Source organism: Aspergillus fischeri, genomic scaffold (assembly GCF_000149645.3).
Source record: "Aspergillus fischeri NRRL 181 1099437636263 genomic scaffold, whole genome shotgun sequence".
Lineage (NCBI taxonomy): Eukaryota > Fungi > Ascomycota > Eurotiomycetes > Eurotiales > Aspergillaceae > Aspergillus > Aspergillus fischeri.
The window spans coordinates 375,423-388,413 of NW_001509763.1; the positions used below are offsets into that span (position 1 = coordinate 375,423).

Here is a 12,991-nt window from a genome sequence, read left to right on the forward strand (position 1 = left end):
AGAGGGAATTTACGACGACAAATGAAGCCACCCGCGGTTTCGAGGTCTAACTACACACCCCAAGACAAAATTCCACGTGACATCATGTGATAAACTGCATAATTATTAGCCCCGAGGTGTGACCCAGGAGACATTGGGTACTAGAAAGATAGTAGTCTTTCTCTTGTGATCATTGATTCGACTTCGATTATCATGGTCGATTGACAGGTAAACCTTGGCACTGGGCCGGTCGCCGCGCTGGATCTGAATAGCCCCAATTGGCCTGTGCGCCGCCCTTCTCCGCGTTTTGTTTTGTTGCACTTTGAAATTATTTCCACCAGCGGTGTTCCTCACTATTCAGCTCAGTCTAATTTACAAGGGACTTACAAAGGGAGCAGGGCTCTCTCAAACTGATATCTGAGCCTCAATTACTTAGTCATAATTTTATCCTAAGCCTGTTACGCCCGACTCAAAAGGATTCTGCGTCACTACCCTTGCTGCCCATTCAATATGCGGAAGCTATAGCTTTGCTTAATATTGTAGGGCAAGGCAGTCAGGTATGACTGAGGTATGCGTTTCATGTCAATCAGTGAATATCTCAATTTCACTGACACTTTCACATTTGTGTTAGCCATAAAAAGCATCACCCAGACAGAACCAACCATGTCTGACAGACCTACAACACTCAGACCTCCTGCTTCAACAACTGCAAGCACATCAAACTACTTACCAGCACCAGGAATAATTACAACAGTCTGTGACTGCGCCCGAAATGTCACCTCACGCTGTCTCCGTCGTCATCTCCCCTCCCACTGTCGAGTTGGACTCCTACGAACCCTTCGATGGGCAATACATTCGCACCGTGGACGAGATCCTCTCGGACGAACCTAGCTTCGACGCCTCATTCGACGCATACAATAGTGGCATCTCCATGGACGGGGCGAATGACTCTCCACAGCGAGAGCGTGGGACTAGTCGAGCCTCCGTCGGCAAAAGAACTGGTCACAAGAAGTCGCCTTACTTCTCGACGGGCCAGATGTCTCAGCGGCGCATCGGATCGAAGAGGAGTATTACCAGAATTGATGTCGACGACGAAGACGACGACGAAGACGACGACGAGGACGAAGGCGAGGATGAGGATGAGGACGACCTCACCCCTGCTACGTCTGTCGAATCCGTGAAAATCCAGGTGGCCGATAACAACATCGAGGACGAGCACCATAGTAATAAAACATATGCTAAAGCCAACGGGAACCCTGTCGACGATGACATCGCTGAGGAAGATATTGTTTTCGCTTCAGTTGAACCAGAAGCGCAGGCTCGCTTGCTGGATTTCATTGCATCGCATTCATTTATGCGTAGTGGTTCATATCCTGTCAGGCGGTCCAAAAGGCGGACCTTTGTGTGCGAATTCTATGAACAAGCGAAATCGACTGGAATGGACGAGCACTCGATCGACAGGTTGACAAACTACGTGAGGAAGACATATCTCGAACTATATGGAAAAGACTATGTCGATACCCAAGGCTCAGAATTTGGTGACGAGATTGATGACGTGGGGGGCAAGAGAAGAAGGTCCTCGAACGTCTCCAAAATGGATCGGAAAAGGAAGCGGTCGAATGGCGACGCGGCTAAACAGAAACCGAAGAAGAGCAGATCGCAATCTTCGCAGTCTTCGCAGGAGAAGCGTACTACCTCAATGGCTGACTCGCACAACGATTCCAAGCGTGAGGTAATCGATCTTGAGGCCGAGTATCCTCTTGAGGACTTCTTTGCTAGTGCCACTGAGCCCGAGGGTTTGGAGAGCATATCGCCTGCGGAAGAGTTACCCAAGAGACGCCCAAGCATCAGCAAGCAGTCCGGTCGTTCGTCGAAAGACGACAGATCGAACGGTCTCTCTTTTATCACGCCAGAGAAACGCAACAACAGAGCAAGCGCCTCTATTTCTTCTAAGCACTCTCTGCGCTCACCTGCTAATTCCAAAGATGAACCCATTTGTCTGGAAAGTGACTCTGATGGACTCAAAAAATCGGCTACAGCTGTCCCAGACGCACATTCAGCGAATCCTATTCCTTCGGATAAGCCGAAAACGCGCGAGGAGAGCACCGCCAGGGCCAGGAAAGAGAAGAATCACAGAAAGCGCCGGAGCCGCAGGAAGAGAAGAACCGAGAAATATCGGGAGAGCCTGAAGGACTCGGAGATTCAAGACCTTGCAGCTGAAGATCGTCACATTGAAGAGGATGCTACGACCAAGAAGTTCGGCCGGAAGGACAGTGGTGATATCAGATTTGAGAAGGACGTTCTCATCCTGGATGACCCTTTTTGGACTCTGGATTTTTAAACACCGATGATTCGCAAGGTGTGACCGCCAGCGATGAGGTGAAGTCAAAATATTTTACGAGCCATCAGCAAGTGGATGGTTTGGCGTCGAGTGTTCGCAGCCAGATACCCACTACCTATTTTGCTAATTATGTTCGAGATTACAAGCCTATTCCTGAGAAAGCTCGGCAGATATTGACCGAGTTTGGCCTACCATTTGACTTTCTGGACTCTGACTCGGAGTCGGACCTGAGTGATGTGCAGTGTGACGATGGCATCTTGGATCATGATGCTTCTTTGCGTGACGTGATACAACCGCCCGTCCTAGGCGAGACCTTTGTTAGACCTGCGGAAGGGGTTCCTAGGACTCCACTGAAAAGCGCATTGACTGTGGACCCGGACGTTCCGTTCGTTATGACACTTCGCCCTAGGCCTCCTAAAGTGTCTCCTTACTTCCCGAAGCCGCTCACGGATCCCGACTCCTGTCTGCCTTTCCCTTCGATCGACGCACCCACATTCGGTTTGGTGCAAGAGCAGCTCGCACATGATCCATTTCGTCTGCTTATCGCTACGATCTTTCTAAATCGGACTCGCGGAGGCGTTGCTTTGCCAGTTCTCTTCCGAGTTTTTGACCATTTCCCGACAGCCCAGGACATGAGTACAGCCGAATTTTCGAAGTTGGTCTCTATGATCCATTCTTTGGGATTTCAAAACGAGCGAGCGAGAAAATGCATCGATCTTGCTAAGACATGGCTGGATCGTCCGCCGACGAAGGGCAGACGATACCGCAGACTGCACTACCCACGCAAGATGGATGGAAAAGACGTCGGCCGCGAGGAATGCATCGGCGACGACGAGGACGACACACGTGTAGCATGGGAGATCGCACATCTGCCTGGTGTGGGCCCGTACTCCTTGGATAGCTGGCGCATCTTCTGCCGAGATGAGCTGCGGGGACTAGCGAAGGACTGGAAAGGCAATGGCGCGGCATCAGCAAATTTTGAACCGGAATGGAAATCGGTCTTACCACAGGACAAGGAGCTCCGGGCATATTTGACGTGGATGTGGCTCAAGGAAGGCTGGATCTGGGATCGGCACACGGGCGAGCGCAAACGAGCCAGCGAGAAGATGATGCGTGCTGCACGCCGTGGAGGCGTGGCTCAGGAACAGGATGGCCATTTTGTGTTGGAGATGTCGCCTGTTAAGAAGGTCGCGAATGGTCTGACAGCATGGAGTTGAACGCATCCGGGATTTGAGCTTGGTTGATTATGGAAGACGGCGTTGGGTTGCTTGGGAACAGGAGTTGAGGTATTGAATTCAAATCAAAAGATACCCTGTAGGAGATTGGTCATAGGGAAAATCCAGAAAATCCGACGTTTCTGTTACAATGCTGGATGACGCTCAGACACATCGCGAGGCATCGATCAGTTCGTTGCCTGAGGTGTAAATGACGGTACCCAAACTACCCGGTGGAACAGCAGCAACAAGAACACATCGTAGATTATTGTCAGACTGAAACCTTTACTGTCCTCTTCGCAGTAATTGTCTGAAATAAATCTGCCCTTGTAGCCTTACTATCCTGCCCATCGGGTTTCCATGCAGCACCACGTCACTCTCTCACCCCCAAATTGATTCTCCAACCCAACTACGCCCACGGACTAGCCCAAACTGCGCGGGGAAGAAACGATGATTCCACTCCTCACCGCATAATTCTTCCCCATCGAATCTTTCCTTCTCTCTGTTTGATGCACTAATTCTTTGCTCGATCTTCTCGTGCAACACCATTTTGATCGTCTTGATTACTCGGACTGTCAAACTTTCTTTTTCGATCACGTTCTCTCGCATACGGCGGCATGAGTGACACAAGCGCCCTGCCCGGTATCCGACCAGTGAGCAGTGCGGCCCTCCTCTCAAATTAAGCGCCAGACGACATACTGCCAACAGACAGACGATCTCACTTCAACTGTGGCACAGCATCTCGACCTCCACGAGGTAGTCTTCCTCTTGACTTGACTGCTATTTTTGACGAGGTAACTAGACGAAACACACAACTCCGGTCGAACAGAGACGCCGAAGAACCGACGGGACCGCCCTGTCGTCTTCCATCTCTTCGTCCATTCATCCCAGCCCAGTCCTACCCATGTCGGACCTCTCTCATCCTGTCATGCTATTTCCCTTGAGACTAAATGACAGAGATAGCGACAGGGACCGGGACAGAAAGCCATCCTCCTCATCTTCTACATCGTCAAAGCCCAAACAACGTCATCACCGCTCGTCCCACGGACGGCCCTCCCGCCCCTCAACCAAGGATCGAGACCGTGACATTCCCACGGGTCACTCGTCCACCACATCGTTATCTACTTCCATCTCCGCCTCGCGCCAGCAGCGTCGGTCCTCCATGCCGGGCGTCGACGCCGCCAGCCGTTCCGCTACGGCCTCTTTCCTCGAGTCGAGAACCAGTCTGCCCTACCCTACATTCTCGAAAGCCCATAGCAGAGAGGCCGTCAGCAAACCGAGTATTCCCACGCCGGACCCGACCGACTTGACGGAGGAGAATAAAGAGAGCGGGGATGCAGACAACAAGCATCGTACGGATAGTCGGCATGCGCCTCCTAGCCCGCCCTTGACGAGTCTGGATCAGGGCTCTTCCCGCAAGGGAAGCACGGTCGGCGACAAGGAAGAGAAGGCGGCAGAGGAGAAGAAAGTGAAACCCAAAGATATGAAGACGAAGATTCGAATTCGAGCTGAGTCTACAAGGTCGTCTTCCAGTCTGCGCTCGAAAAGAGATGAAGCGTCCAAGTCAAGCAAAACGGCGAGGCCAGAGACTCCGAAATCCAACAAAGACAAGGATACACCGGCTCGGGTTGCAAGCAAAAAGTCTTCCAAAGCGAAGATCGCTGACGAGGACAAGCTCCCCAAGCGCTCATCAAGCCGGGGTACTCTGTCCCCGCCTCGATCCCCCGCGACGGTGCGTGAAGTTGGGTCAGGGTCGGCAAACGGGTCTGACGCCACGATTGCACCGCATCAGCCATCGATCACTTCCCGGAAACCACAAACACCTCCTGTCAAACCGCCTTCACGAAACCAGACGCGGTCGTCTATGTCACATTCGTTTAGACCAGGGAGCGGTTCGCCGGTTGATATCGCATTTGATTATGGTCGTCCCCCAACCGCTAATTCCACATTCGGCGCTCCCCCTCCCCCTCCTCCGCCGCCAGAGGTGCCCGTTTCTATCCCTAGAGTTGACTACCTATTACAGAATGGCGGTCTGGACCACCGAGTACCGAAGACATTACTGCTGGGCCCGGAGCACCCAGATTTGCCTCCTCAGCAGCAGTTGCAGCCTGCTGTTGCGGCTGCCAAAGTCTTTGATCCGTTCAATCGTCTTCTCGACGACTATCAACACGTCATGGTCAAGAATGGCTCGCTCGCTGTGGCGACGGGGTACCGTTCTGTCGCTCGGCGGCTTCTCGACCGGCTGGAAGCGGTGTTTGCGCGTGACATCTCGTCCGAATCTTGTCACTGCCTGATGTGTGATCATGATGAGATGGAAGAACGTCCATCAGGAGTGAGCTGGGGTGAGGTGCTCGAGCTGGTATCTGGTCGCAGAGAACTGCCTAGCTGGCCACCATTTATGATGGCTCCGTCAGTAGAAGCCGACCTGTCGGGCGACGAGCACATTCCCATGCAAAAGATGGACATTGACGTACCCGAAGAGTACCGTGATCATTATCTCCGGCAGTCGCGCAAGACCAAGGCTGCAGTGGATAAGTGGTTGAATGAACAAGTCGCACAGCCTACCAGTGCTCCCGAGGAGGTGGATGACGAGACGTTGACCTTTGCAATGCTGACACATCTTGGCCCCGAGCTGCGTCCATTGTTCTGCTCGCTTTTGGGTATTACGTCCACGTCGACACCCACCCCTCGGACGGACGACCAGCAGCCTCGAGCTAAACCGCAGGCGCTTGTGTCATCGTCAATCGCCATTCAACGCCTCTACCGGCTATCCACTCTGCCGCGTGACCCTGAAACGGCAATTTATATGTTGAACAACCCCGGCATCCACCATGTACTCGCGACTCTTGCTGCGATCAGCGATGACGAATGGGATATCCTCATCTCGGGCCGCTTTGATGGCTTCCTGCGCAGCGGCGCTGAGGATCCGATCCCCGGCATCCCAGGCGCGACCCCCACACGCTGGAGTAGCAGCCGATCGAACACGCCTTTTACAACAGGAGGAATGTCCCGCGGTCCGACACCGAGCCACATGGAAGGTGGCGTCCGACCGGCCAGTCAGCCGTACGGCGTTAATTCATCATCGCCTGCATCCTTCGGTGGGCCCATTGCGCTGGACGAGGAGACGGAGATTGCGGCCCTTGCTGAGATTGAGCGTGAGATTTTCCTTGGAATGGAAGCCCTCGAGGACGCCTTTGAAGCTCTTCACTGCAAAGCGGAGGCCGTCCGGCGCACGCTACGTGAACGCGGAGCAGGCCTGTCCATCGCCAATCAGAACCGCCGCGGATCGTACGTCGAGGCACGACTCGGCACTCCATCGTCCGCCTTGGGTACCTGGGAAAGCGGAACGGAGGACGATGGAATTGACGATGACCGATCACTGGCACCTGATGACTCGGCCAGCAACATCAGTTCCAACCGTCGACGACGACCCAAGCGACGCACTGAACGACGCACGCCTGCGCCCGTCGAGGAGGAAGACGAGGAAGAGGAAGAGTCACATCCCAGCCGCCGCGATCGCGATCGAGGCTCGCGAAGGAGATGACTTGACTGAAGCTTTTTGGAAAGGTTTCGAATTTACTCTACCGACGATGATCATGTTTAATGACTCTATCCCGAATCAGGTTGATTAATCTTTACGGAAGTCGATGGGAAGACCCACGACGACGAGAAACGATGTAGTTACGATCGCAACGAAGCGTAAGATATGGAATGAGGACATGAGACAGACGATGAGAATAGGGATTGTACATGTACTTTCGGCAGATTGGTATTCCTGCTTCTGTTGTACTTTACTCGGAGGTTGAGTGAGGATGTTACTCGGCTGTTGCTCTGAATAGTGGTCTCACTTACTGAATCATGAAGATCCATGAATCCATCTGTTCCGTAGATGAACAGCATTAGCATGAACACCGACTCTACCCAGGCTGTCAGCTTCAGACCGCGCTTTCTGCATGTGATTCTCATCAACCAGAAACCCCTTTTCATTACTGGATAGTAGACAAGATCTACATGTACCTCATCGCAGTCACATGAAAATATAACCTCCCAGGACTATCCAGTCTATCAAATCAATAACATCAAAATCTCGATCCAATCAGTGCAATAACCCCTCGTATACGGAGTACAACAAACAATAAACTAAACTCAGTGCCTGAAGCTTCGGACCAAGAACCCAAGACAGTTAACCCGGCTCTTAACTTTAGGAATTCCAACAATAATAATTGATAACTTACCGACTACGGGATACAGAACCATGGTGCCTCCACCCCTGAACTCGGGACTGGATCTGATTTGTTCCCAGGCTGGTGAGGGGTAGATACTAGCATTCAATAGATCATGGCAGTGAGTGTCGTGTGACTGGGGTTAGAGCTCAGCTGGGGTATTCCCTAACTATGAAGGTAGCCATTCTCAATCGGGGCATATGCTCGTATACCACATAAAATAACGACAAAAAAGTTGCTCTGACCAAAAACCAAATACGCTGATCGAAGACGAGCTTCGATTCGATTCAACTGATCTTGGTTGATGCCAGGTGCCCTGGTTCCTTGGTTGCGGCTATGGTTCAGTTATCCTGAGTCGAACGCAAGTTTGACTTTGGGATGGGACCTACACGCGGACCACGAGTTGCTTTCCATGGTTCGGGCGCGTGCAGTCCATGGGACTCTTAAATATGGTTCCGGCGGTATCGAGTCGAGTCTAACTTCTAAAGGAGACCGGTATACGCTACAGAGGACTCCGGAACTATCCTAGAAAAGATACAGCAGAAACAAACCAAAAAACAAACAAATGATTTTTTTGTTGCATTTGTGCATTTCTATGCACTGCTGACCTTTAGAAACGGCGCACGAGGTCTGAGAGCGAGAAGGATCTCCGATTCCAGAAGCGGTGGAAATCCGGGGTTGAGCCGATATGGCCGCCCCATGTGATACGAGCTAGATAAATACGATACGGGGACCTCCGAATTCGATTCAAGATGGAAGGATTGCATAATTGGGAAATAGACATTGAGGCTGTCAGCCACCACAATGATCCTGGCGCTGATCCTCCAGCACTGCAGTGTAGTTTCCTGCCTTCGGCCGGGAATTGGTCAGGGCCAGGGTCAGGGTTTGCAGTGCTGCACAGGGCGCAGTGAACCTTAAAATGTGAATGTGAATTTGGATGTGACAGTGACCGGCCCGGTTAAGGCTCGTGTTTGGCTCGTTCTCGATAATAGCTCTTTTGGCGCATCGGCCAAGGAACGAATTATTGATTTTCCTTTCTTCACCTGGTCAGACGGTCCGACCTTGCTTGGTCAAGAATGATGGCATAATGGCAGCAATGAGGCTGTGAGCCGACCAAGTCTACAGTTTTCGAGTCGAAATGCTTATACTCTGAAGTTTGTAGATTGGGCATCAGTCGAAGATTTGCGGTCAATGATGAAGAATGCAGCTAGTAGAAAGTACGAAATGATCTCTACGCCACATTGCCGTTGACTCGGATCGGGGAGGATGTAATACGAAGAGTCCGGAAACAGAGGGCAATAGAAGAATACAAACTCGACAAGGAGCAACAAAGTGAGTTCAGGGTCCTCGAATAACCTCGGACTACTGCCGCGGCGTGTCAAATGACAAGACATAGGTCATTAAGCCCCAAACACAGACAAGCAACGGTGAGCTTGCAGGATTCTGAGCACGCCATGTCTGGAAGGGAGGGTCATATTTGGCTTTGCAGATATCCAATTGATCGACTTAGTGCAAGGTAAATGATCCTTCAAGCTTAAGCCAACCGATTGTCAACTCCTCAAGCGCTGCAGCCTCATCTCGAGTGTGATAAGACCACAATTAGACTAGCCCTGAAGAGTAATCAGAAAAAGCGGCATAACTTGATTTTTCACGAGGCGTAAACGCGAGCGTGCCCATAAAACACTTCATTGAGTGTCGTAATCTTGAGAGTATGACGTCCACCGTCAATTTTTGATGGCAACTATACAGTAGAAGCGCCTTGGCCTTGTAGACTGAATATTACGACAGCATGATCAGGTATCAATCTTTTCGTACTTGATAAAACAGACCCATTTTTAACCAGTTGCCCCTGTATCAAATAAATGACGGGCTTGGCTGCTGAAATTGGCCGGTCCTTTGCAAATGATGGTTAATCTCCACATATTTCTCAGTGTGACGAGAAAAGAGAGTACTTTGTAGGCTTGCTCTCCGTTTTCCTTGAAAAGACATCTCTTGGCTAACTGCTTTGTATGCCGACCTGCGAAGGTCCGAGTCTGGGGTATTATGATAAGCTTCAGACCAAAGGTACCTCCGGTCATGCAATTGGACGGAAACAATATGATAAATTCACAGTAGACCATACTATTGGGGTCATGTTGGGATGGTGCAAGTCCCAGAAGTGTAAATATATTAGCTTCAGCCTATCATGCTCAAGAATACAGCAAAGACAGAGGACAATAATAACAATAATCACCGTCAATTCACCAATGGGATCGCTGACTACGGAAGGAGTCCGTATTGCGAGCAGGTATTTGCCGCGTGCGGATTCTAGAAGCATGTCGAAACCGAGTCCCGAGGGAATCCCCCATCCCCCTTTGGATCTTCAGGGGTGCAGGAGCCTTTCCTCGGAAAAGGTAGTTGCTGGAGTCTGTAGAAATTTGAATTGCTCAACCGGCAAGAATTCGACGTCTCATATCAGATTGTTGATTGACAAGCGCAAGTTTTCGGTAATGAATCCCACAGACCAAGGAACCATGTTCATGGAACCATGCACGAGTCGTCACTTATCCAACACCTTGCTTAATCTGTCTTGTCTTCGGTGACCGCTACTCCCAAGTTTCTTGTGGGGGCAACCCGGTCTCACCAGAGCCGGCCAAGCCGAGGTTCGACTGCAGATTTGCTTGGAAGGAAGCCTTGGGAAGTGCCGTACTGCATACCTAGTTTGTCTTTGCGGTGCAAGATTGGTGGGTCGGCGCATCTAGCAGAAAGTCTCACTGAATAATAACGGTAACCGATTTGCGTTCATTCTTCAGGCCCTGACAAGTTGACAGTGATAAGCGATGCCGTAATAGAGCTTGATACCCAGGAAAATTTTCGCGGAATCGGAAAGTCACACCGACCGGGATTCGTGGGTCTGGTATGGGCCGTAACCCACTCAGATGCTGTGCGGAGTACCAGAGATATTATTAACGTGATGAGCTATGTACAGAGTAGCTATCTTTGATGCTGGCTGTGGATGGCGTCCAGTAGATTTCCGTTATCGTCCTGACTATATTGGTGCAGAACAAAAGGTACCCACCCATGACAATGTAGTCGTTTCTGTCATGGAAAGGTACACACTGAGCAAGTAGACGATACCCAGGAAGTACAGGTCGAGAGCCAAACTGCCTTTGGGAGTATTTCTATCATAGCAGCTAAGTGAAGGCATACTTCGATCAGATGCATGGGGACAGTGATGATGATGATCAGGAAGCCCCCGATCTTCGATGAGTCTGGTTGATGGTCCGCAGCTTTGGCGGTAATTGGATATTAGTGATATTAGTCGTTAGTAGTCCTGATGGCCCGCGTTAAGGGGCCCACCTGGATGCTCAAGCAAGAACAAGCACTATGCATGTGGATGGAAAAGGACAGTCAACAGGGAGCAATGATGGATCCAAACAGTTCTGAACTTCTGAAAGAAGTACGTCAAAGTAGTGTTGACTACTTGATTTTCTATCTACCTGTGTAAAGCATAAGCAGGTTAAAAGGAAGAGAATCAGCAGGACTCGAGACTGGAACCTCGCGTGGCAGCCACAGATCACGTGACGCAAAGTACCTGGAAATTTCAAATACCTTGAAAAAGTACTAATCCCAAGAATCGGCCGCGTTGGCACTGAGGCTTGCGATGGTTTGTCATTGTCGATCGTCCATCATATCCAAGACATTAACCAATTGTGAATCCTTAGTTCCTGACTTGAGGAATATCTTAACCCGGAGAGGAATGAGTTGCGTCAGATTGGCCTAGCTGTGAAACAGCCCAGCCGATGACCCACAAATGCGGGGAGGAACATTCCTTTTTAATGATTTGGTTACATTGTGGCTTTGTGGCCACGAGCCTAGACGCAAGCCACTCAATACAACAAATGATGCAAAGCATATCAGTCACCGGTTCCCTAAACAGCCTCTGTTGCGTTGCATTTGCAGTTGAGGTTGTCTCAATGCCTCAAACATGGCATCATGGCGGCGTCGACGAACAGCAATTATCCTTCATTTGCAGTCCCCAGCTAACCATATCATGTTTAAACAGGATATTTCTAGAAAAGTCACTGCCGTCTACTACTCTACAGAGTAGCTGTAGGCCTGCTTGAATACCAGCATCAGGGGAGACGGCACACGTTCACTGTTGTACTCCGTACGCGTCAAGCATCGCGGAGTAGTACCGCACATGATCTGCTTCGGGTAATGCAAGTTCCTCTTGTACCTCCAGAGCGCACTATCGTCGAGCCGAACACTTCAGTCTTCTGGTCATTTTTGATGTTGTCTTTCGGCTACAAGTGGGTTCCCCATGGCACATTGAACTGCAATACAATTCCGTCCTCGAAGAAGCTTATTTGGCTCAATCGACTCAAGGTTGCCAAGTACCAAAGTGGGATGATCGTCGTCAAGCTTCACCAATACGTATTCAAGTTCTTATCCTTGATACTCCTTCATACTGTCCATCTCCGTGGTCATCGCAGACTCGCAGTTGCACACGTGAATCGCCATAGTGAGCCTTGGTGACTGTTTTGGAGTTCCCAATCCGGAGAGGTGTCGGCGATCTAACGCGATTTGAGCGCTGGTCTATTAAATCTCGTGCATGCTAAGCCAAAGTCTGAGTCTTCGGTAACCAGAAACAGAAAGTCTTGTTGGTTTTGTTCTTGCGGGGTTTTGGTGCCTCCCCTCGTGTCTCCGTAAGCAGTAATACGATCTCATTACCCGGACTTCCTTGGCCGTCCAATTGAACGTTTTCCGTGGTGGCAAATCAAACTGTTCCTGTTTTTTCCCCAGCACTCCTTGAAGTCAAGGAGGCTCGTTTCTAACTTTCCAACATTGTCAACAATGCAACTTAATATACGTCTCGCCCTGAGCTACGTGCCTGGAACCTAGTTCGGAGTTACTATGGCGAAAATGATTCTAACCCGCCAGTCGGTCTTCCCCCCTGCAACAGCAGCGAATGAACAATGGCCGTCCTACGCAACCCCTGGCCGCAGCACAAGTGCATCCAGAGGTCAATATGCAAAATAGCCGGTAGTGGTTCAGGACACAAACCTTAAGAGCTAGTCGACCAATTTATAATGTTCCTTTGCCCTATCACCTGGGTCCTCTTTATCCATTTGAGCACGGATTTCTCCCGAATCTGACGGGCGGTGATGTCCGTGTCCAAAGATCACAGTGCAGCATCCTTGTACTCGATAGTCGACCACTGCAAAATTCTAAACTCCACTCACCTAACGGCA

The 12,991-nt window shown here is 50.6% G+C and overlaps 2 protein-coding genes across 2 annotated transcripts, besides 2 other annotated features; both read left to right on the forward strand.

The window, feature by feature from the left end:
* Nucleotides 1–751: 751 nt before the first annotated feature.
* Nucleotides 752–3,537, forward strand: NFIA_025720 (putative pre-mRNA splicing factor; the record flags this gene model as incomplete). The annotated part of the gene is made up of 2 exons (XM_001261395.1): nucleotides 752–2,278; nucleotides 2,389–3,537. The coding sequence occupies 2 exons, from the start codon at nucleotides 752–754 to the stop codon at nucleotides 3,535–3,537; spliced, it is 2,676 nt and encodes an 891-aa protein (XP_001261396.1).
* Nucleotides 1,066–1,103: a microsatellite.
* Nucleotides 1,066–1,129: a microsatellite.
* A 901-nt stretch (nucleotides 3,538–4,438) lies between the features above and the next one.
* NFIA_025730 (uncharacterized protein) lies at nucleotides 4,439–7,078 on the forward strand (the record flags this gene model as incomplete). The annotated part of the gene is made up of 1 exon (XM_001261396.1): nucleotides 4,439–7,078. One exon carries the CDS (start codon nucleotides 4,439–4,441, stop codon nucleotides 7,076–7,078), a length of 2,640 nt encoding a protein of 879 aa, XP_001261397.1.
* Between the last annotated feature and the right edge of the window lie 5,913 nt (nucleotides 7,079–12,991).